General features: G+C 38.5%; 1 protein-coding gene across 4 annotated transcripts in view; it reads right to left on the reverse strand.

Moving 5' to 3' along the window:
• Positions 1-13,328: 13,328 nt before the first annotated feature.
• Positions 13,329-26,402, reverse strand: part of KLF12 (KLF transcription factor 12) — a 632,776-nt gene continuing 619,702 nt past the window's right edge. For all 4 annotated transcript variants that reach the window (XM_032151017.2, XM_032151016.2, XM_032151015.2 and 1 more), the window contains one exon: positions 13,329-25,176. In XM_032151017.2, coding sequence (XP_032006908.1) covers positions 24,995-25,176 — 182 coding nt within the window. In that variant the 3' untranslated portion in view covers positions 13,329-24,994. The remainder of the gene's footprint in view (positions 25,177-26,402) is intronic.

Consider the following 26,402-nt stretch of genomic DNA (forward strand, 5'->3'; position numbering starts at 1 on the left):
CTATTGTCTTCCACCCAGCTTACTCCCTTGCTCCATCCCTACCTTTTCCTCTCACCCCAGCCAAAACCTTGTACTCCTTCTGTGTTTCTTATAAAAGCCAGAAACATATGAGCAATCTTCAAGTTCTATCTTTCTTTAACTCACATAAAATTATTACCTAGTCTTATAGATTCTTCCATTTGCAATGCCATGGCTTAAGATGAAACCACCATTCACTTAAAAAATGTAGTATCTTCCTCATTGGCTTTCTTGCCCCACTACAAGTTATTGACTCCAAGACTCAAGTGTTCTTTTCAAAGTCACTTCTGCTATTACCACCTTTCGACTAAAAATCTTTCAATGATACCCAACAGTTCTTAGGAAGAAACAATACTTTACCAAGACATTCATGGTCTAGGTTGCTCTTTATGATTTACCCCTGAGCGTTCATTGCCAATCCTAGCTTCCTACTCTATAGCAGTAAAGTGGTTTTGGGAATTGGCCCTTGCTTCAGAGGCAGCTCCTGCTTAGTCCAGAAAATCATGTTATGCCCCTTGCCAATGATTGATTTGGGAAACCTGGGCTGAGACAATTAATGCTGAGCATTTGCCTGGTGACATTTACTGGTGGAGCTGTGGATGTGGTATCTAAGTTGAGCCAATCTAAGACCGAAGTGAGGAAGTTTATTCCATGAATAAGAGCGTTCTCTCTTTTCATGTTGAGCTAGACAACAACAACAAAAATGTGGCCTTGAATATTCCTGGCCACCACCTTAATAAGCTAAAATTGATGCTGTGGAAGGCAAAGCTGAATGACAAACCAACCAAGACTGAACATGCCATGACTTACCTTATTTTTTAAAACTGATTTGAAATTATTCTAAACATTATCAGGCTCTTCATGATACAGTTTCATCTTCCTCTCTCCTTATTTGGCCTCTTGCTCTCAAAGTGTTGTCTGCGGAGCAGCAGCATGGATCACCAAAGAATTGGTTAGAAACACAAACCTCAGGCCCACCCTAGACCTACTGAATCAGAATCTGCATATTAATAAGATCCCTAGGTGATCATATGCACATTAGAATTTGAGAAGGTTTTGACTGGGGGGTTCTTAAAATTGTAGTTCCCAGACCAGCAGCATCAGCATCACCTGGAAATTTATTAGGAATACAAATGCTTAGGCCCCACCCCAGAACTGCTAAATCAGAACCTCTGGGAGTAGGGTCCAGCAATCTATGTTTTCATGGCTCTGTGATTTGTCCTCCAATACTGTGCATAGGATTTGCATTTTTAGTTGATGCTGATATTACCTGTTCCTAGGCTATTCTTTGGTATCTACTGCCCTACACTACTGGTTCCTAAAGTTGGCTGTATATTAAAGTCAGCCAGAGAGCTTTAGAAATGACTGATATCTGCATCACACCTCTAGATAATTCTGACTTGATATGGAGTACGACCTGGGCATTGGAGAGTTTTCAGAGCTCCTCAGATTATTCTAATTTTCTCAAATTTAAGGCCATTGATCTATACTCTAATCATTACTAAATTATTTTTGCTGTTTCTCTATAGCCATAGAGCTTTCAGTCTTTTTCTAGACCAATCCATTTGTTTTTCCCCTCTCACCTTTCCCATCTCTCGACTGATCTGTATTTGCCTTTGATGAGTCAGTGCAGGTGTCACCTATTGCCAATACTTTCTCCTGTTGGCCAAATTTAGATTAAGTACCTATCACCTCCGTCATCTACTTATGTGATATACAAGGCTGTTCTCATGTTGTATTCTGCTTTATTTCTTAGGAACTGCCTTCCTCATAGAATTACAGTTTTTTTTTTTCTTTTTAATGTGGTAAGTCAGTCATATACGCTATTTCATTTCTTGTGTCTAAACAAGGCCTGCTTTAAAAAATGGGTGCTCAATAAGTATTTGTTGAATAAATGCATTATGACAGAAATTGTTTTTTTTACTTCTTGCTTGTCCTTCTGTCTGATAGATATATTAGCTTCTAAAAAAAATACTTGCCTGGTGCCATGAAGTACATCTATAGTTCCAGGTATTCAGGAGGCTAAGGCAGGAGGATCCTTGAACCCAGGAGTTCAAGGCCCACTTGGGCAACATAGTGAGACCTATCTCTATTTTTAAAAAAATAAACATCTAACCTTTCATACTTGTTATTAAAGGAATTCCTTTAATTTTAACCCCCCCCCCCCAATAAACCTGGAAAACGCCATAAATGTAGGAAATTAAAGCTAGGTAAACTTAGTTAATGCCACTGATTTACTACTGAGTAAGAACAGCACATTGTATAAATTGAGCCGTTTTTCACTGGGGCCAGAATGTGGATTTGACTAAGACTGGATTGCTAGGATGACTATATATAGCAACAATGTGATTAAGAGCCTGGTCTTGGGAGCAGACAATTCGGCTTTGCCACTTACTCATCGTGTGTCTCTAGGTAGCTGCTCGACTTCTTTGAACCTCAATATTGTTACCTCTAAGATCCACATTGTAATGTCTTCCTCACAGAGATACGTAAGGCTTAGATGAGACAATGCTTATCAGGCAAGTAGCACCATATGTGGGATGTGTAAGTGCCCCATGTCTGGGAACCAAGAGCTATTAGGGTATTTCCAAATTCCACTTAGACTTTACCTCCATCTTTGGTAAAGTTTAAGTAGGTACAGTTTACCGCCATCTTTGCTGATCTAATTCTTTTAAAAAATATAAGTGTGGGAGCCTTTGCATTTTATATTTAACTCCTGATTATCCGGGGGAAAAAACAGAAAGAAACTGTCTCCAGACCTACTCCCTCCCTGCCACCCACACAAACCTCTGCTTTTACAGCTATTAGTTTCATTTCTTTCTCCAGAACAATAGCTACTTTCCAAAGTAATGAAAACCCCACAAAGATGGCCGAAAGGAACAGAAGGTTCAGAGGGCTAATCTGTGGATATCTGGCTCATAGGCAGCAAATTATTGATTCAAATCGAGAGTTTCGGGAATGCAGGCCTCCATAGCAGATGCCAAGCTGAGCAAGAGGAAAGAAATCACACAATTTCCCTGGAGGTTGAGTTGTAGCCCACAGCTATAAAATATAGCCCTTTGTGTGCTGAATGCTGAACCGGGACACATTAAGACAAGAAATGTTTATTTATAGGCATCAATAAAGTGAAAGCATAAGCCATATGAACAGAATTGGGCTGGTCAAGGACAGCTAATTCCTGCAAATACCTTGTTACTCATTGAATGTAAATGATCTACTTCTGCATTTTATCATGTTTACACAGTGATATTCTGTGGTGGCTGCTTCCAGGTTTATGTGTGGTTTTAATCTGGGAAAGTCCAGGGTTTATTCAACTCTTATGATGAATGAAAGGTCATTGGTAAAAATCAGGAACCAACCTAAACTGAAAAGATAGCAAGTTTGGCCAAAAGTGTATTAACTTATTTCAATAGTTTCTTTATAGATCTATCATCTTGACATAAGTAATGGCTTCTCACATTGCAAATAAAAGATCGGAATTGTTTTGGCTATTCAAGGTCTCTCATGGTTTTATATGAATTTAGGATTGTTTTTTCCATTTTTGTGAAAAATTTGATTGGAATTTTGATAGGGATTGCACTGAATCTGTAGATCACTTTGGGTAGTATGAACATTTTCACAGTATTAATTCTTCCAATCCATGAACACAAAACATCTTTCCATTTGTGTTTTATTCAGTCTCTTTCGTCAGTGTTTTAGAGTTTTCAGTATGTCACTTCCTTTGTTATATTTGTCAATTAAAAATAGCAAATATTTTGATTAAATAAGCATCAACAACACCCCCAAACGGTGCCTTCTGCTTTCATTCGAGTCACAGAGGGTACTTTTGCATAGATGTGCCAGGTGGAAGGCAGCAAAGTGAGAGAGAAATAAGCAGAACTCCAAATTGTAGGTACCATATTTTATTTAAATGATCTATTGACCAATGAAGTAGTTACTGCGCATTACCCACATTTTACAGATAAAGAACCAGGGAATCAACAAACTTGACTTATTTACCTAAGACCAACACAGTTAGTAAGCCACAGGGTGGGGCAACAAACCTTGGTGTATTAGCCTAGTTGAATCCTGAGCCTCCCTCTACAATAATATTTTTATGTTTCTTTAGAAGAAAAAATGTTGTGTGTGTGAGAGTGTGTGTTTTCTTTCTTAATAATTATTATTTTTTGAGACAGAGTTTTGTTCTTGTTGCCCAGGATGGAGTGCAGTGGCAAGATCTCAGCTCACCGCAAACTCCGCCTCCCGGTTTGAAGCGATTCTCCTGCCTCAGCCTCTGGAGTAGCTGTGCCACCACACTCCACTGATTTTGTATTTTTAGTAGAGACGGGGTTTCTCCATGTTGGTCAGGCTGGTCTCGAACTCCCGACCTCAGGTGATCTGCCCGCCTCAGCCTCCCAAAATGCTGGGATTACAGGCATGAGCCACCATGCCCGGCCGTGTTTTCTTTATTTATTGTACAACTCAACAACTGTAATAGATGAGTTCTTTAGCATATAGTGGTTAAAACATGGGCGAAGTGCTGGGCCCACCTGCTGGTCACGTGACCTTTGACATATTTGTTTAACTTTGTGGACACCGGCTTCCTTATCTGTAAGCGGGAATAATATTGGTAGCAGGATTGTTGAGCAGATAAAAGTAATTATAATAAGGTAAAGCTCAAAGCATAGTGCTTGGTATATGATAAATGCCTCCAAAATGTTGGCTCTTGTTTGTAAGTGCATTTGTCACTTAAGGCTTGGGGTAAGGTGCATATAAAGGATACAAAGATGAAAAAGACAAGATTCTTATTCTTGAGGAAACTGGCCAGAAAAGAGAGGGGCATAGAGGTTTTAGATATGGCATAGGGGTTTTATTTAATATAAGAAGAGATATTTGGGGGGGGACTGAATTTTTGTATACCAAATAAATTTGTGCTTTACATACCTGGAAAGTAATCATTTGCTGTGAATTTCTACACTGTGAAAATTCACCCTACTGAATTCCAGCTCAATAATATTATTACACCTAATATTATGTTCAAGGACAGGGAGAAAAAGGTCTCTTCCAAAATGATAGAGTGGTTTAGGACGTTGCAAAGGATACAGAGTGAATTTATTCAGATATATAATCTGTTTTTACATGCAACATATCTAATGTAAATATTCCTGGCAAGGCATTAGCAATTTTTAAAAGGTTTTATTTATTCTTCTGCTGCCTTGATCTGTTCTCAACCACACCCCAGAGGGACAATGAATCCTCCTAGAAGAAAGAACAGTTTGCAGAAAAAAACTTAAAACATAACAAAAAAACCCCAAGTATTCTACAATTCTCGTAACTTGTGCTTTTGCATTTCTAGTCTTTTCCCCACTGGTTTTTTTTTTTTTTTTCAATTGGCATTTGATAGTGGTTTCCAGATAGCAAACTGAGTAGTGAAAACTAAATAGGTTGATTTGCCCAGAACCCTGAAACAAGATACATACTTTTATTAATGCAATTTGTAGGAAATTTCTTTAATAAGCATTTTTTATCCAGCTATTTAATCTGGGAATTAGATGGAATAGTCCATCTAAGTATTAGATTGTGTAGACTCTTGTGAAAACGTGTGTGTTTTGAAAATTCTTCCTACTCTACTGGGAATTGCTTGTTGAACAAGCCCTTTACTTCTCAGGCAGAATATTCCAGGGCAAAACCATATATTAGGTAAAGATTAGTTTCTAAGACTCTTATCCCTCTTTTATATACCTTCACCAACTTCTCCCTCTACCTCTTGCCACTTCTATAATGCCCAATTTCCACAACTAACCACAAACAGGAGGTCAGTGTTTTTCACTGTCTTCGTTCTCTTAATCCAAACTTGCTCTTCCAAATACATCTACAGATACATTCATACTAAGGTGTGATGTTTGCCCTTTGAGGCTTATAAATACATGATAAGAAGCCTTAGGCAAATGCATGAAGTCTAACGTGTAATTTCAAACACCAACTGAACAAATAGGAATATATATTTACTGAGGAGATGGGCTACAGGGGCCTTTTTAGCTGCCTCCCAAATAAACTAGCTATTAATCTGTGTTGCTGACGCCAGGTACTGTCTCATACTTAAGTAGGTCTGATCTTTGTCCTAGCATCGTAGAGACCATGCTAACAAGCACAAGTATCACGTTCACTTTCCAGGAGATGGCCCGAAACGCCTTGTACAGCAATTATATTTATACAAGGGTCTTTGCTTTAGGTCTAATGGAGAACTTAGGGGTCAAGGTCAGTTGTTCTGAGAGAGGTAGAGGGACTGAGTCACCATGCACTTGCTCCTTCACTCCAGCGCATGAAACAAAGTTACTCCTGTAGTCTTGGGGAAGAAGCACAGAGGGGCAGAGAGTGGCAGGAATGAATCCTCCTGAATTTATCCTCCTGCGGAGTAAAGTTCTTTCTCTCTATGACCAAGAGGAGGCAGGAATGATAACAAGCCCTTCCTGAAGGCTGCCTTTGTGCCAGGCTCCACACTAAGCCCCTCTGTGTGCTTCATGCATGTTACCCCGTGCATGTCTCACAACACCTGGGGAGGCAGTGTTTTTACCCCGTGTGTTAAGATACATCTTTTCCAGCAAGGCATTTACAGGCATCGCTCTGCTAGCCAACTGAACAACCAATATCTAAAACCACTTCCACCTGGTCTTAGAGTGAATGATCTTTCCACTGCACTAACACTTTAAATATCGGACTTCAACCTTCTATAAACAAAGACGAAGGCTGTAGCTCTACCAAAATAGTTCAGCAAAAGTTTCTCTCTTAAAGTCTCCATCCTAAAAATGCTCACAGTTACAAGACTCTGCCTAGTTCATTTGGTACACCTGGAGAAGAATCCATTTTCAATTTTGGTGGAAAGTCTTATTTTTTTTCTCCCTCATGGAGTCAAAAATGCCATCATCACATTATTTATCGTTAACTGACTGAGGCCACTCTCAATCTTCTATACATTTGCCTCAAACATGCATATCTGTGAACTGATGCCAATAGGCCAGTGACATTTTCTAAAATCTAAGGCAGAGAAAGCTTACATCCATTGCATTCTAGAGAAGGGGAACTATAAGAAATCTAATGGGGGAGCCCTTCTTTAGTTGATAAGGAAGTGAAGAGATGCCAAACACTAGGGCCTGCGTGGAGCTTTATGGAGCAGTTAACCTTGAGACTTACCTGTATGTAAAGATAAAACTGCAACTTCTAGTTAACAGATTTATTGAGCTTTACAAATACTTTGGTTTCACTCTTTGTGCTTTTATCTACTTCTGGACTTCATTACTGTTTTCTGTCCAGCTATAGTCTTTATATACACAGACTGCCAGAGATTAAACAGTGAAAAGAAGTTAAAAGGTTTCCTTTGTCATCTTGCACGTCCTTAAGGTTTTAATAGAGAGGCATACCTTCCACTGATTAGAAATTCACAGAAGATACCACCCCCTCCCCCACATGGATGACAAGCATTTTATGAATCACAATCCTCAGATAAGGGACAAGAAAACGTCACCACAGTGGCTCCCCAAGGTTTTGGTGAAAAATAACTTGCCCACATTCAGCAGTTCATTATGCATACACAACATCTAAGTAAATACTTCATGTGATACAGCCAGTATATTTGTGGATAAATACGTCACAGTTAAACATCATATAAAAGAGACTATTGTTTTGGATGTATGTGAGTAAAGACACAGCCATATCCGTGTAGAAGATGAAGCAAAAATAAAAATAAAAAAGGAAATGCCAACATTTTTTCAGGCCCCATCTGTGCTGAGTGATTCTAATATTACAGAATCCTTCACAAAAGACAGGAAATGACAATCTTAAAGTAAAAATACATGAATAGTGGAAGCAGAAAGAAAACACCAATGAATGGTGTGAGGAGGTGGCCTGTTCACACTTGCCCTGGCTATGAGGAAGTATTGCATAAAGTCATTCCTTCTTGCTCCTCTAGTGCTGACTGTCACAGGGGCAAGTTACCAATCCACGTGAATGCTATGACTTCAGAAAAAACATTTCTGACTAGAAAATTAAGTTTCTCATTTACAGTTCTACCTACTCAGCAAGAGCGATAGGCAACTTTTTTTTTTTTTACTGGAAGAAAACAATTTATTTCCTGATTGCGGTGAATTCTGTAAACCAGCTGCCATTCCGAGTTTCAAAATTCTTTATCATATGTTTCAAAAATCCAATCCATAATCAAATAATCAAATGAAAGCCATTTAAAATAGAGATTTATATGGGAGGTATGGTATCAATTCAGCACTTTCCTAATGTAAATTTGTCCTAAGGATTTTCTTCTGAAAGATGTAAAAGTGTTAAAGTAAAATAAATGAAATGTGTGTTTTTTTTTCTTTAATTAGGATAAGACTTTGTGGATTGAAATAATGAGATAGTATTCTAGTGTTAATCAGTGTGGTCACTGGCAGAGAGTTAGATCAGAAACTTTTGGATAAAATACAGGACTTTCATACTTAGTCATAAAGTGTATAGACAGGGAAATTCCAGTGAAAGGTTACAATTTGATAAGCCTCCCACTGATAATTTTGACATGTGAATATATTTTAAATTATCAATTATTTTATTATGCTTATTTAAGGAAACAATATGTTTGTGTGGGTGCCTCTAAAATATAAATTAGTTTTCAAAAAATTTACTAGAACATTCATTTTTAGAAATAAAAATATCACTAACTCTGTATTGCCTAAATAATAAAGTCCAAATTCCATAATTTAGGTTTATGTTATTTTATTTTAGTTTGAAACAGGGTCTTGCTTTGTGGTTCAGGCTGGAATGTAGTGGTGCGATCATAACTCACTGCAGCCTTGAACTCCTGGGCTCAAACGATCTTTCCACCTTAGCCTCTCAGACAGCTGGGATTATGGGCCTGCACCACCATGCCCAGCTAATTTTCTTTTTACTTTTTGTAGAGATGGGGGTCCCAACATGTTGCCCAGACTGGTCTTGAACTCCTGGGCTCAAGCAATCCTCCTGCCTTGGCCTCCCAAAGTGCTGGGATTACAGGCATGAGCCAGCACACCTGGCCAGAATTTAGCCTTTAGATCTCTGCAATCTAATTAGAAAGTACACTTCCAACTTTATTGTTTCTATTCTCCTTATTAAATCTTATGTACTATTTGAGTCATTTATGTAGCTATCAAATATTTTTTGAGTGCTTAATACATGCCAGGATCTGTGGATTCGAAGATGAATAAGGCACAATTTCTACTTTCAAACAGCTCACAATCTAGCAAAGAAGATAACTACTTAGCGTCTTACAAGGGCAATATTTGTGGTGTGTTTAAGGGCCAAGAGGAAATGCTGATCACTTCTTGGCTAGATAGATGATGGATTCAGGGAGCATTTCACAGGGAAGGTAAAGATTAATTTAGAATTCACTAGGTAGACACACAGAAAAGGTTGTTCAAGGCAAGGGAACAGTATGGGCTGAGGCATAAGAGTTTGAGACAGGAATGTGGGTTTGTTGAAATACGGATGTTTGACTATTGCTGGAACACAGAGGACAGGGATTTGCCATCTTCCAAATGCTGTTCATCCATTCATTCTTTTGTCATGGCTTATTCTGCTGTTTCTCTGGATCAAAGTGGACAATGTTGGTTGCTTATGGGAACCTAATGTCTTTGACAGGACCTGGGACCAGGATTTCTCAACCTTGGCACTATTGACACCCTGGGCAGAGGAATTCTTTGTTGTGGGGGGCTGTCTTGAGCATTGTGGGATGTTTAGAAGCAGTGTGGGATTCTACTCACTTCATTATATTAGTATCTCAATTGAGAACTCTGATACAACTTCAACCACCTGAGAAAGTAATCCCTGTATGAAATTTCATAATCGTTTCCTTTAATCACAAGACTACTAATTAAGTACAGAAATATTTGTGAATAAAAATCATAGGGTTAATATCTGTGCATAAGGAATTTATGCAGATACTTTATGCACTTGTAATAACTAAGAGAACTTGGCCAGTTAGAAGCCAATCTTGTGAATTTAATTTAAAATATGTAATTAAGCAATGATTTACATTTTTAAAATTTTAGGTTGAAATCTTACAAAATGTACATGGAAAACTGGAACATTTAGGAGAATTTAAGAATCACCATATTTAAAATTTAATAGATTTATAAAATGATTTAATTACTGGGGCTGCTTGTTGTTAATTTGTAGAAGTTCTTATAAGAGAAAGCAAATAGATAATATTTACAAATTCAGTTTTTAATGTTGATGGGAATCCAACTGTTATGAGCCCTTATAAACAAATATTATATTTGCTAGATTTATAAATATAATAATATTTGTAAGTTGAAGTAAAAGGTTAGGGAAAAACTAGGCTTTGGATGTTTTACTTCAATAATTATATATTTATCTTCTTTTCTTGAGACAGTCTTGCTCTGTTGCCCAGGCTGGAGTGCTGAGATTACAGGCATGAGCTTCCCAAAGTGCTGGGATTACAGGCACGAGCCACCACGCCTGGCTTTTTTTTTCCACTTTTTAAAGAGACAGGGTCCTGGTTTGTCACCCATGCTGGAGTGCAGTGGCACCATCATAGCTCATTGAAGCTTCAGACCCTTGGGCTCAAGTGATCCTCTCACCTCAGTCTTCTGAGTAGCTGGGACTACAGTCATGTGCCACCACACCCAGCTAATTTTAAAATTTTTTGTACGGACAGGGTCTTGCTATATTCCCCAGGCTGGTCTTGAACTCTTGGCCTTAAGCAGTTCTCTTGCCTCAGCCTCCCAAAGTGCTGGGGTTACAGGTGTGAGCCACCAAGCCTGGCCCTCTATTTATCTTAAAAAGAAAACAAAAAAACAAACAAAAGATGCAACTTCCACAAAGTCTTTTTGGATGAAGGACGTTAATAAAACCTTAAGGACAAAATAAAACCCATATAGAAGGACAAGGTACTTTTAATGGGAATCAAACTTGACATTACCAGTAATAGGACAAACTTGTATCATGTCTCTCCTGATGCAATCCACTAAGGAAAATCCATCTTATATGTCATGTTCCTGTTAAAAAATAAATGCTTAATCTGTACCTAAGCATGAGGATACAAACAAATCTAAATTGAAAGATACCTTCAAAGCAACTGGCCTGAATTATTTAAAATTGTCATTATTACGAAAGGCCACCATTGCACAAAAACCAAAAAACTAAAAGATAAACAGAGAGAATCGGAAAAAAGGGAGGGAGGCTAATGACTGTGATTCTTGTTTGGATCTAGATCCAAAAACAGAAAGTCTATAAAGGACATTATTGAGACATTTTCACAACGTTGATGAGAAAAATGTCATTGTCTTTAGATGACAGATATCAAACTATTCAGGGGAGAAGTCTAAAGATGTCCACAATTTGCACATGAACAAAAATGTGTATATACTGTGAATCTAGCTGGGGGGTATAGGGACGTTCACTGTCCTGTTTTTGAACTTTTCTGTAGGTGTTTCATTTTTCAAAAGAAAAAATAGAAAACAAAAACCCCAACTCACACTGGACCCCACTTTTCTCCCTTATGAAGCTCATGAGTCTCAGAAGTTGACCCCGATTTTCAGCACAAGGGAACTGGCCTGGTCTAAGGGTTTTCTAGCCAAGGACTGGCTCAGGAATGTGCTTATTTCTGAATTTGGATCAACAAAATTAGAAGAGACGTTAGCTACGGGTTTTCTTCCTGTCTCCACTCCTGAGAGAGTTTTTGGGAGCAAGTCTCTCTCTTCCTTTTTCATGCTTGTACCCAAGTGTGAGACCTGATAATTTAGGAAGCTGCCAGAGGAAAATGGTTGACAAAATTCAGGGATGCAGAGCGGGAACCACTTGACCCATCAATCCTGAAGAGACTGTGCTACTGTTGGCCTTCCAGTTATGGGAATCAATCAATTCCCTTATTGTTTAAGCCAGTTGAAGTACTTGTAGCCAAACACATAATCTAATCTGAGCCCCAAACTGAAGCTGCCTTCACACTCAAGTGCTATATCCCTCATGAAGCTGACTTTAATATCTCCACTCCAAACTGTAGTTTTTATGAGGAGCTGCTTTTGTCTGGCAAAATATTTTGGTGGGACATGTAGAGAAGAAGGCAAGACTACGAGGTCAGGAAGATGGACAGTAGCCTCAGTAACCATGGACAGATGGATATATTAGCCAGGGTTCTCCAGAGAAATTAAGCCAACAGGGTATATGTTTACACATACATACCAAGAGATTATTGGCTCATGTGGCTGTGGAAGCTTGTCAAGTCCAAAATCAGATGGGGTAGGCTGACAGGCTGGAGACTCAGGGAAGAGTTGCAAGTTCAAGTCCAAGGGCAGTCTGCTGACAGAATTCCTTGTTGCCCAAGGGAGGTTAGTCTTTGTTCTGATAAGGCCTTCACCTGATTGGATGAGGCCCACCGACGTTATGGCGGGTCATCTGCTTTATTCAAAGTTTACGTATTTAAATGTTAATCTCATTCAAAAAACACCTTCACAGAAACATCCAGAATAATGTCCAACCAAATATCTTGGCACTGTGGCCCAGTCAATATGACACATGAAATTAACCATTTCAATAGAGGTTCTGCTCAATGTGAGATGGAGCACACCTGGACTTGCCTTGGGAGCAGGTGGGCAGGAGGAGAGGAGAGAGACCACCCCACTGAGGCTTTCAAAGTTTATTTTTTACATTGCGCCCTGTCGCATGCATGCTAATGAACAATAGACGGAAACAAAAGCTCTTCTTCATCTTCTCTTCCTTCCTGCTTCATTCCATGAAAGGTGAAGTACTGTACACAGGCCCTAATTCAGCAACAGGATGCACTGGCCACACTGACGTAAGCTTTCAGGACCCTGGGGATGATCAATAATGTTTAACCCTCCAGGGCCACGTCTACCTCATGACCTGGCCATGGCCAAGTTTAAGAAGGCATAGCTGCCAGAGGCAGCGGCAAGGCCACCCTTGAGATGTTGGAACCAACTTGGGTCTTTGGTATAGACTGAAAGCTCTGAGGGACCGGGGTATAACAGTAGTTCATGGCACAGACCTTCTATGCTTTGCAATCCTCTTCAAGATGATGGATTGCAATCTGTGCAATACAATACTTACTGCAGCTACAATAAGAGAAAAGGGGGCTATTCTGATGACTATATGCCTATTTAAACAATTCTGGGTCTCTCCTGAGTAAATGTTTTTTAGCACATATTGCTGATGTCATCACGGCCTCATAAAACTGGGTTTCTCTCTCTCACGCATACACACACACAAGCACACTCAACGTGGTGTAACTATAAAAGAAAAAAGATCATGTAAAAGTTGTTCCTGTACAAGGAAAATGTAATTTATTTCAGAAATAGACAATCACTCAAGTGTATGAGCTGTGTAGGCGTTCATTGGTGAATTTAGACTAAACAGGAAGTGATGTAAATTATAGTTATTACACTGCTGGGAGAGAAATATATTAAATCCAGACAGCACACGAACAAAGCACAAGGAGCTCATTGTGTTGAAGCAAACCACGCACTTTGGTGGGAAGACAATGCACTATATAGTATGAAAACCCTCCATGGCCATTGGGACTAAAATAATTTTTTAGGGAGCATGATTTTGTTCTAGGACTGAAATATTTTTTTCTTTTCTGATAAAGCCCCAAGGTATTCTAAGCTGAAGTACATCGCTGCTCCTGTACTTTTAACTACTTCATGTGGTTTTTTTGTAGACTTTCAATTAGGGAGAATAAGAAACAATGAAACCATTAGATTAGAAATCATGGCTATGGCGAAACAGCTAGAGTAAAGGTAAAACATGAGATACTGAATTATCTATCACCTGTGTAATTCCAGCTATCATTGAAGTATCCAAGAATCACCCTGGTAGAGGAAATATCAAATAAATTACCCTGAGGGAAAAATAACGTCATGTGATCTAGTCCATGAAATGTCTCACTGGTCTATTTGTACAAAGCCTCCTGGGGTGAGCTGAAAAATAAATAAAAAACAAAGCTGGAGAGCTGGTTTGGCTGCTTGTATGGCCTACAAAGAACAGTCAGAAAATCAGGCCAAAGATATATAAACCCAATGTCCAGTTCATTTGGTTACAAAGTCATATCCAAAATGAAGTAAATGAATGGATTCATTTTAGCCTTGCAAGTATTATTACATTTCAAAAGACAGTAGAACAAGATAGACTTTTTATTGGCCCTTGCCTTAACTGAATATTTCTAAAATGGCACAACTAAAATCTTTATAAGAAAATTAGTAAACATGTACTTAATGGTTTATGGCCTCGATTTTCAAAGAATCTTATAATCTTCCAGAGAGTGATTTCTTCTGTACGGCTGGTGTTGAACTCACGAGGAGGTGAAGCTCGCACCGCGAGAGGAGATGACTCCCACAAGATCCTTTCCTAGTGCTCAAAGCGGGGGCCGGGTTGGGGAGCGTCAGCACAACGGTACGCTTAGCTTCCCAACTGATGGCAAAAGAGTGGGCTTCAGTGGGAATGGAGTGGGCCTGGCGGTCCCCATGGCTTCCTCCAGTTCCCCTGAATACAGCAGAACAATTGCACAGAACTCAGCGTTCATTTGGAAATGGGTTTGAGTCAGTGATAAAGCGAACCAAAATCGATTTTCATCTCTGATGTGTATGAGTTATTAAACTACAGTTATTACACTACACTCTGGTTTGCTGAGTGTTAAGTGAAGGATAGTATTCTGTTGGGCTTATTTATATTGGTACACATATAATCAAAGGTATTTGTTGAATGTTTTATGATAGTCATTGCTATTCTCTCTTCCACCTTAATCTCTGCTCCCCACCTCCCATCCTTTCTCCATCTCTGTAATACACTCATATCCCTTTAGTGACTAAGGATACCAATCCTGGAACCAGACTGACTGGGAAAGTCACCAACACTCAGTGCCTCACCTTTTCATTGGTAATAGAACTCAGGATTTTTGCAATGAATAAAAGGGAACAAACAAGGCTTAGAACATTGCCTTGCATCTGGGAAGTACTCAAATGTTATTTTAAAATTACTATCATCTATCACCATTCTATATTAGTACTATTTAATACCATTCCCTTTGTAGAATGGAGTTTTCTATTTCTTTGATTAAAAGACACTAGTAAGATACCTAAACAAATTTTCAAGTGATTATTTGAGCAATTACTTAAAGATAATCTACTCATTAATGGTCTTATTTTCAAAAGCCTTTATAACTCAGTTTTCTTAAAAATCTACAGAAATCAGCTAACTGTAGCAGGTGTTAGATGAATCATTCTATACTTAAGGATACATAAAGTGGGAAGAAATTATAATCCCCGAGGATTCAATTCTGGACTCTGAAAGATGCATTTTTCATATCACTTTACATCTCTGGACTACTTTTTAATTTTATATTCATTAAAATATTAAGCTAGCAATCCCTCCTTAGGTGCTGGCTGTTATGAAATAAAAACGTTGCTTTTTTAGAAGAGACTCTATTTTGTTCTGTGTTTTAAATTACTATACACAAATGGTAAAACTTTTCATAACAAAGGTTTAATTAGAATGGTTAATAACTATGATTTCCAAAGTGTCTGAGTCAGTTAGGGAGTTTTGTTCCATACAAAATGCTTTATTTAACCTTCATGCCTTCATTCAGATAATTATACAAATGCATACAGTTAAAGGTTTAAACTCTATTTCAGTTCACAGCTCAATTCATAGGAAAGTTGAATACAGAAAAGCAATGCACCAACAGAATATGTCTGAGACACCATTAAAAACAATAACACTTGTTCATTTAAATCTCTGAGAATAGACTGGAATAATCATCCTCTGAGAGAATCTCATTAGGAGGGTCTCCCTTTACATTATCATAGGGCAAAAAAAATCACCATTTTACAGTAAAAGGAAAAAAGCTCTGAGTATATTTACAATACATACACTATACATAAATACAAGAACAACACTTACATAATATTAATAAACTTATAACAGGGTTGCCTAAACACTACAGAGTATATAAATGCAGAGGAAACTATTGGGAAATTAGGTCTTTAGATAAACTGGAGAAATAAATTCATTTGCAATTGAAATCCTGAACAGAAAACCAAATGAAGATTTAAGAACTCAACACATTTGCTTGCCAGCATCATTGGGGGGCTTTATCCTTTAATGTGTAGGACCTCCTCTGGGCACTCAACTCCCTGGGGTCAGAGACCCAAGAGTCTTTTGTAAAATTACATCCATAAAGCAAATCAGATGCAGCCCATCTATTCGATTTGCTGTTCAGAGGCTTCAAGCCTAGAATAACTGTTTTGTAAACTAAAGGATGTTTTTGTATTTTTACACGGAAAGATCTTGTGATCCAATCACCACGTATAATGAGTTAAACGTCAAGGAAAAGAAAAAAGATGCCTGCCTGATTTGGCCAAAGATGATATTTTTCTTTATTCCCATGGATTTTTTTTCAAATATGACTGAGAGATTTATTCAAATGAACATGACGTTAGAATTGACCCCCACACACCAAGAACAACGTCTAGACTACTACTAATTATAACTAAGTCATTTTAAGTGGCAGGTGGGTATCTTAAAGGTGGTCTGTTCTCATCGTTTCACAACACAAAGTTCTGAGTACATTCTTCTATGGACAAACATGAATTTGCTGGTTTCTCTTTTTTTAAATGAGCATGTTATGATACACATAATTGCATTATGATGCAGGATGACATAATACATAAGACGATGTTTTCGAGCTGGTTTTGTAAGTACTTATCTCACATCCACAGAGAGTTGGTTTGCCATATGATGCAATGTGTCCCACATAGACATGAACAAAACAATACAGTCACTACCCCACAGGGGGACAGTGATTTTTCAAAATGAAGTTTTAAACACAACAAACCGTGGACAGACACGTTGATAGGAAAGAGCCTTGAATATAGGCACCAGTGCCCCAGTTCAACAATATCCATCCAATGTAATAAAGTTTGAGGAACAAAATATACACTATATTCTGGATGTAATTACAAAATTCTGCCATGGGAAAACTAGAACATAAGTAGGGCAAAAGCATTTTCTAGGATTTTTTTTGCCATATCTTTGGAGCATGAAATTAGCAGAAAGGGAAGATGTTCGTATGTCCCTAAAATATCTTACTTTTTGATTGCTTGGACACTTTTATCACTAGATTTGGATCCAAATTCTATCCTCCTACTGACCCTTACTTCTCAACAAAAATGAATCTCTGTGAAAGTCTTGGTGAACCTGCTTTGGAAGAAGATGCAATAATTCACACAAGGAGTCCATTCATTGGTTCTCGCCTTGCACAAAAGGTGGACTCTTGTCTCAAACACTTCAAATTTCTAGAGATGAAATCCAGAAAGAAAAAGTACTGAGGCGACTGTTTCCACTATTCATCTCTTTTCAACTCACTTCAAGTTGTGGTTTTTGTTGTGGAGAAGTTATTGCTTGTGAAACCCAATTAACTGAGAAGGGCCCCAGTCTGCAGCAGGTTGTGCACATGGCACACTTGCTTTGAGCATGGAAGAGAATTTGTTTATACAGCTTTTATCTCTTTCCCCAGCCAAGTAACAGGGCGAAAGATCATAATTCAGGAGATTCATTTTCAGAAACAGAAACACTATGAGAAATGACATTCTCTTAATGTTTTCTAAGTCCATTAGTACTTCCATGAATCAATACTGTCAGAGACCTTGTTCTACACAAAAAAGCGGGAGGAATTTCATTTCTCTGATGTTGGACAGCTTCTTACATAAAATTCAATTAAACTAACAACAATACTATAAACAAATTATTTATAAGACTATTTAAAACATTCCAACACAGAGCTGTTAAGTGAGAACTCTGAAAAAGAATTATCCATTATCTCTCCTTTATCATCATCTGAATGTTTGATTGCCACCCCATTACCAACTGCAAGAGTGGGCTCTGATATTAATCACTAGTTCCATGGGGGTGAAAATTTCAAATGCATCTGAAGCAGATTCTAGAATGTCTATATTGGTGGAAAGGCATACAAAGAGTTGAGGAACTGAGAAAGTGTACTCAGGCTAAAATGCTACTAAGTATTTGGATGATTTTGGAGCTCCAGGCCAGACATTTATGAGAAAAGTGACAAGTTCGGGGAGACAACTGCTTGCTATTGTTTGTTTATAATGATCCTTCATGCATGATTTTCCAGGAGAGGCCTGATTTCAAATATTCAGTACCATTGTTAAGTCACGTGCTATACCATGTCCCGATATTTCACTTAAAAAATATGATGACTACTCATGCATGTTGTCCATAATAAAATTACTGAGAGTCAGGAATCTGGGAAGGTGGTTTCGGGACACCCACGTGCAGTGTGGTGGAGTGGGAAAGATACAGGCAGACCTCCAGGTCAGAGATAGGCGGTTTCACTTTCCTACTCTGCCGTTTACTATTTCTACATCCATGAACAACTCAGCCACACTTCCCATGCCTCCGTTTCCCATCTATGAAGTGTAGAAATGTTGTACAAGTTGGAGGTAACGTATCTAAAAATTGCCTAGCCTAATGCTTGGCACATAGTGTTTAATAAAGAATAACTATTATCTTCATGGTTTGCTGAATGTGTAACCTTTCAAGGTACTTTAGTTTTTTCAGACAACACATGGAAAGAAGCCCAGTCAGAAGACTTGACTTCAGTGAGATTAAGGAACCCAGCAGCTTTCCTTTGACACTTAATTGGTTATTTTACCCCCTTATCATGGTACATTTCCTTCTCCCTTTTCTTCTTTCTAACATTGGGAGGAGAAAACAGTGGATGTTTTTTTGAGGCCTGTGGTCTGAGTCCATTGGGGAAGTCTAAAGCCTGAATGTTTAATCACAGTCCTACTTTTAAAATTGCCCTTACCCGATGTGTGACTCTCCATGAGTATAATTTTACTGATAGCCTCAGTAGCTTGTTTGGGTGAATTTGTGCTCTCAGATGACAGGGTTGGAGAATTTCCAGGGTTCATGTCTATTCATATAATCTCACTGTATATTTCTATCCATGACTCCACTTTTAGCAGTACAGTAATTACAGGAAAAGAACTTGTGAGCTTCTGAACGTGTATCTGGTAATTTTTAGGACTAACTGCAAAATTGGTTAAAGGCTAGGCTTACTATGTGTCAGTAGTACTTCAACAGACTTTTTGGGGAGAAATGATTCTGTCAATATTCATTCCAAAATGATTCTTAGATGATAATAGGAAATACTAGGGGAAAGGGGAATGAAGAAATGTAAAGATGAATTTGTGTGTTGGGTATGAGTGGATAAAATGAACAAGCGAACAAATATCCTTCAGTCTTTTGCGCTAAACAAATTGTTGTTTTTAACTGAGCAAAACTTTTTGAATCATACATACTGTTTCATAAGTTTGGGGCAAATGACAGTCAACTTTTATCCAGAAATTGTAATTACCATATGCAATAGTGTTCACTGAAGATAAACTTAATGTTCAGATTTGTGTTCTTATGTTCTGCAAGTTAGAAAGATCAAATTAAGAAATGTTAATGTAAACAAGATTAGGTATATTTGAGAGATATAAAAGCTTTTTTGTGGGCATGTGAACAGATTTTATTTACTATGTGCGTGTATTTGCTCTCTCTGTGTGTGTGTATGTGTGTGTGTGTTCACATGTGCAGGAAAAAACCCAGTCTTATTAAGAATTATTGCTGTGTAAAAGTATAGGAATATCTCATTGGTCATAATGTTTACTGACAGGCACTTTCAGCATTTAATTTATTTCTGAAAATGGGCATTAGCTTATTCCTATTGCGAGTATAGATTCATTTAACATGCGGCCATATCCACAGCACTTAATCTTGCCAACATGTAGTTATACCTAAAAGTAGTCTCCCTGGAATAAAACAAGAATAAACACCTCTATGGTTGTTCGCACTCTGTTGAGGAGGGAGATAACTGAGCAAAGAGAAGAATTCTAAGATGCTCCCCTTTAGTACAAGCAAAATCCTGTGCAGCTGTTTTGCCCTTTTCAGGAAAAGACATTACTAGTTTGGAATCAGTTGTCTGCAACTTAAAATGACTTCATTATATTTTAAACCATCCTGGCTAAACCATGACAAGCGGCCACTCTATTTTGAACAGAACATGAAGAACATGCTCTGACAAAGTTGGACAGAGTTCCCATGGCAATATCGCTCATTGCGTGTAAGATATACAAGGCATATCTGAACAAGTTTTTTCTTTTTATTGTGATGAAAACTAGAAGCTCTCTTTCCCAACATACTTCATCAAACTATTTACAACCTCTGTAAAATTTGTGAGTTTGAAAATACTTTTTCCACTATCACATATGTTATGAATACAGTAAAATATCTTCACTCTATTTTTTAAAGATGCAGTATCCTTCTATTTCATTTTCTTATGAAAATCTGGATTTCTATTGCAATTGCTCAGTAATTAGCATATTTAAAGTATCAATGGACATGGGTTACTAAACAGACATTACTCTATAATGAAACTGTGAAAATATAGCAATTCTTATGTACATTTCTTAACTATAAAATGCAGGCAGAGTCATATATAGTATTATAAGCCGGTTTCCTAATAAGGTAAGTAACTCACATTTCTAGACAGCATGGATTATTACAAATTCTTTTTAAAAAAGTTCTTTGTTGATATTTGTTAGCCCACTGGCTGCTGCATATACAGTTGTGTACACACATGTGCATGTGTTGGGGCTGTCTGTACAGGTTAAGTGGAAGGCAGTGTGGGGATGAGTAGAAATGTCATATGGAAGACATGACTTACCAAACCCCTTTCTAAACTAAAGCCAAATCAAATTGAAGAGACTTTTTGTAATGGGATGCACTACCTCAGAAAAACTAAAGGAAGAGATTTGGTCAATGAGGTTTTATACTAGAATACATTTACCTGCTAAGTTTACAGGCAACACTGAAGAGCAAAATCTGAGACTGGATTATGAACTATGAATATTAAGGCTTTCTGGGCCTATTATGATTCATAAGAGTTACCTCACATTCAGTCCCTTATACGCAGACTGTAACATGGATGCTGGTATTCTTAACACTGCTTAATTTCTGTCAATCCTCACTACAAATGTTAAGACATCTTTAGAACAACATTATGGCTACATTTCTAAGCAGTCATAACAACATAACAAAGGTGTATTAATACATTTGAAGGCCTCACCTCACCAGATTTATTCAGTTGCAGCTTTGGTAAGTATAATAAATCAAGTACAGAATAAGGAATACTGCATCTTTATCCATATAAATGTTATCATTCTAATGAACTGATTTCAAAGTGCAGAATTATGTTTAAAACACAAATGGCAATTTAAAGTTAAAAAGAATTGTATAAAAATGAACACCATCTTTGCATAAGCGATTCCAAATTTGAACCATAATGAAAATGGCCTTTCTAATCACCTGGAACTGGCATTTGTAAACACTGTAGCATTTTGTAAGTTTTTCCCCGGACAATCATCTTCCTTTTTCCCACTTAAGCTTTCAAGTGAATGAAAAGTGCTCATTTTTTTAAAAAAATGTGGTTTATGTTGCTGTTACTCAACTGCTTTTGAAAACAAATGTCCCATAGTGTTTTATAGAAATGATGCCAGGCAGAAGTATAATCTTTATGGTAAAGTCATTAGAAATCTCAGTCTAACTGCCTTAATAGAACTTAAGACAAGTTATCAAGCAGGCTTCTCAGAGTCCACACACAACTGACAGAATGAGGGCTGAGGTGGATGCAGAAGCGTGAATCTTTTTTCAAACAACTTAAGATCAGACCATGAAAAGGGATTCTTAAAACCTCAAAGACTGAAAGTCATAACTTTTCAAATAATGTAACTCCCTTGAAATCAATCTCTATACTGCCAACAGAAAATCAGGTCTACTGCAGCTGCTTAAGTAGTTAATGGCTCTATGTGTATAAGTTCCCAACCATGCACATATCCCCAGCTGCAAACTGAACAGCTTCAAATTTAAAATCAAAGAATGCTTCTAGTTACGGAACAACTGATAAGTCCTTTAGGATTCTACTGCTTTTCTGTTGCTCACGACGCACTGTGCTTTTTGAAAGAGGCTAGAAATGGACATGAGATGAAATGGAGGCTCTTCCATGACTGAAGACATTCCATTTCTTTCTGTCCCAAACCACTTTTTCCTTTCCATGGGGAAATACTTTTAGAAAACTCACCAAGGAGAATTTGCCAGGTCTCAAGACAAGCCCCAAAGAAGTTTCAGTTCCTGAGGCTAGACCAGGGACTCATTCACTTAATTGTGCTTAGATCCCTTCTTAGAAGTACTGATATGTCAAAAGGGGAAAATGATGGAATGCTGACAGGTTTTATCAGTTAACTTACCATCTCAGTCTGGTTTCCACTTTCAGAGGATGAGGACAAATGTTCCCTTCCCCAAATCCATCCTATGTTATTAGAAAAGTGCAACTCATTTAGTTCTGTGCTAAATTTAAACCAAGCTGTCACTCAGGAAGCTTCCCCTGCCTGTCAGTTTTATGAATTCTAAAAACCAAGTCTACCTGTAATACTCTCAAGACAACTTTCAGCAGAGAAAAGAACTGGCTCTTTTTATGAGAGCAAGCAGGACTAAATACAAATCTACACTTCACTTGAGGGATGCACCGACTACTTGCCAACTAGGTGGTGGTACTAGTGCCAGGAGGTTCATGGCTGTGTTTGTCCCTCTCTGTGTTCTCTGTCACTGACTGGTAACCAACACTGGCATGCATCAAGAGACCTTTTTCTATTCTGGATGGTCACAGGCAATGTGAAGTAGGAGTTGCATATAGTACAAAAAAACTTTCCAGGTGGTAAAAAAAACCCACTGGTTGATGAGTAGTAGATTGTGTAGCTAAAGATGCTATTTATCACTAGAACTGCAGCCCTTGTTGGAGGGAAATTGCCTGATGAATTTTTGAGACCTGGCAGACAATATAGCACATATTTGTGAAGCCATAATTTGACCTGAAAATCATTACACTGTTGCTTAATGTTTTAAAAAATTCCTTTGAATACAATCCAACACAAATTGTCCTTGTTTCAATGTTCATAGTTCTCGCTTCATCAGAATAAGATTATCTGAATTAGAAGATGATCCTGAAAAGGATAATTCTGTAACCGGAAATTATTTCAGAATGTCCAGACATTTAAAAATGAGCTAGTAATATTGTGAGGTTAATATGTGCAATTCCCAAAATCAAGTGTTTGTAATTAAAATATATTGCAAAGGTCTTTGTTGGAGACCTTTTATATCTAAGCTATAAAAAATTCTAGCAACAACAACAATAACAACAACAAAAAATCTCACCAAGCCCCTCAGCCACAGAAAGCTGGAAAAAAACCCAGCTTGTAGTGGGGACAAAAATATGGTAATTTTTCTGAAAGAATGCTTGTTGGTGATGTATTGCTTGTTTACTGTATATTTTGCTAGTTGCAAAAAGGTTCATAATTTTAGGGGGCTGATGGAACTAACACCTTCCTCTCATCCTCCGCACAGGATGAGTGGGTGCAATATCCCTGCAGATGCCAATGCAGGACACCTGGGTCCTGATACAGTTTAGAAAATGAAATCTGTATAGAAGAACCTATTGGAGAGTCACTTATCCTTGGCTCTCCAAGAGAGGAAACTAGCACCATGTCGGGCTTTCTATGGGAAGCATTCTCTTTCCACTGATTCAGTTCCAAGGAGAACTGACCCATTAACCGAAGAGTTAATTCCCGGCTATGCCTCCCTTGCCTTTCTAGTCACCAAATAACTGTTTTCAAACAAGAAAAGGGGAGCATAATCTTTAATTGTGGTACTCAACCAAGCAGGACAACAAACAGCAGAAAGATTACCTCAGTGCTGTAAATGGAACCAAGACATCTAAAATGCTGGGGTGTTTTTTACAATCCCTTTAGTAGGTATGAAAATTGGTAACGTGAGTCCTCAGTGAAGTTATTGTAGGAAAGTCCTTTTATTCATTATTGCTTTTCTCCTCAAGAGGCGCATTATTTCCATCTCTGCTTTGTCTGATTTTTCATGTTCACTGACTTTGCCTGGGCAGCCCCACCTCTTACCTTGGTGCCAGTGTGTCTAAGAAAGTTTTTTTCCCCTGGTTCCTTGTAATCAAATACTAGGGGCAGGAAGAGATGATGCCTAGGTGACAGAACACTGCAATTTGAAGTGGGGCAGTAGTTTTTTAGACAGGCTCTTCCTATTCAACTACAGAACACCTCTGTGCCAGTCCATGCCAGGGCAGAGACCAGGACGAGACTTCAACCGCCCCTCTGCTCGAACAGATGAACAAAACAGAATCGAAACAAAACAAAAACAATCAACGACAAACAAATGAAAGATTCAATGTTGGTTTTCTTCAGGGCATGGCAGAATGACAAGTTGCGAGTGATATCTAGTGGCCACCATCGCGATTGCAAAGGGCTGCCTGAGTGCCCTTTCTTTGCAGGTAATGGGACCTCTCCATCTGCTTCTTCGTTTCTACTTTCATGCTGCTTGCTGGTAACAGATTGGATGTGTGTTCTAGCTTACTCAGATTGTAACTAAAATTTCTGTAAAAAGGGGTTAAGGGATGGGATGATGGGAGATTCATCCAAATTTAAAAGGTCTTGCTCTAGCCATCAATTTGTGGTAGGTGACCTTTAAGGTATCAATAACAAAATGTCTGACAGCTCAGAAAATGTACAAGCTACAAACATCTTTAAATGGCAGAGGACACAGCACGGAAAACAATGCCTGTCTTTTCAGCATTTATGTCACTGAGCTCCCAGGCCCGCGTAAACACGGTTCTCGTGTAGTCATGATGGGGGTTACCTTCAGACCAAAAGAAGTGTGCCTTCTTTTTCCTGCTCTGGTTTTAGACATCGTGGGATGGTGATGCCCTTTTGTGTTAACACTGTGAAGGGGATTCAGCCCTGCTGAATTGGGTGCCGCTAAGAGATCCAGCTCTTATGCTCAGCTGGACAGGTAGCATTCCTCACACCAACATATGCCTCCGGCGGTGCAGGGCCAAATGATCTGACCGGGAAAAGCTGCGATCACAGTCCGCGCACTTGAATGGCTTCACTCCCGTGTGTTTGCGGTAATGCCTCGTCAGTTCATCCGAACGAGCGAACTTCCAGGTGCAGCCTTCCCAGGTACACTTGTAGGGTTTCTCTCCTGGAAGAAACAAAGGAACACAAGCTTTGGTGCTCCATCCATCACTTTGCCATAACAACCAGGCCAGTACTCTATTTTGGGAAACTGGTGTTCTCAACGAATTTTCCCGTTGGCAAATCTTTGTCGGGAAACCTTACCATCCCACCAGCGGTCTGGGTCAGACAGGTGACGGTTTCAATCTCGTCTTGCCTGCTGTGACATCTGGCAAGCTAGTTAACACTGGTGTCCTCCATTATGACTTTGCCATCAACATATCAAAAGGTATGGATTGACTGCCACTGGATATATCACCACTAGTAGACTAAAAAGAAATGATTCAAGCTTTACCCAGTTTGATCTGATTTTAAGGCTGAAAGTCACAAAGAATTCTTACAGTCAAGCAGTTATGCTTTGTTTCAACAACCCCCCACCCTTCCCCCCACCAACTGTGAATCACTTAGATGGCTTAAGGCTATTTTAAAACACAATGTCCAAGAATATACACAAAATTTTACTGAACGATAATGTACTCTACTACCCCCAGATATCAGGTATTAAGTACATATTGTTCATAGATACCTACTTTTTGCTTGTTCTTTGGGGGAAAATCCTAGATGCCTTAATAGTGTAAAGTTTAAGTACATTTTTCAGGACTTAAGAATCAGGGTAAGCCCTGAGAAATCATCACGTTGGTCCTAGAGCTAAAATTCACAGAGAAAAGCTGTCTGAAGAAGTATGTAATTTGACCGGGTCTCTCAGTCAACTTGTAAGGACAGTAAAATATGCAAAGGCTGTGCTGGGAAAAGATACACTAGCCATTGTCCAAATGAGCTCCCAGGGGGAGTGGGACAATAGTTGACCCAGGTGTGCTGTTTTCCTGGATCTCATTCAGAATGGCAGGCTTGTCCCCATGCAACCCCACAAAAACTGATCTCTCTTCTGCCCCTTACACCCAACAATCTACAATGTGCTTCTTGGCCACATACGGCCTCTGGTGAAAAGAGCCTGAGATAGGGAAGGGAGCTATCGGCTGTTCCTCATGCATGAAGCTACAAAGTGAGTATTGTTGACACCACTTCACAGATGAGAAAACTGAGGCTTAAGGTAGTAATATTACTCAAAGCCAGTAAAAAGATGTGCATGGCTCTCAATCCAGTGCTTTTCACCATTTTATAGTGGAATGGATAATTCTTACCCCATCTAAATGTTGTCACATCCTCAGACAGAGTTAGTGTCACTTTCTTAGG

Source organism: Hylobates moloch, unplaced genomic scaffold, assembly GCF_009828535.3.
Source record: "Hylobates moloch isolate HMO894 unplaced genomic scaffold, HMol_V3 SCAFFOLD_4, whole genome shotgun sequence".
Classification (NCBI taxonomy): domain Eukaryota; kingdom Metazoa; phylum Chordata; class Mammalia; order Primates; family Hylobatidae; genus Hylobates; species Hylobates moloch.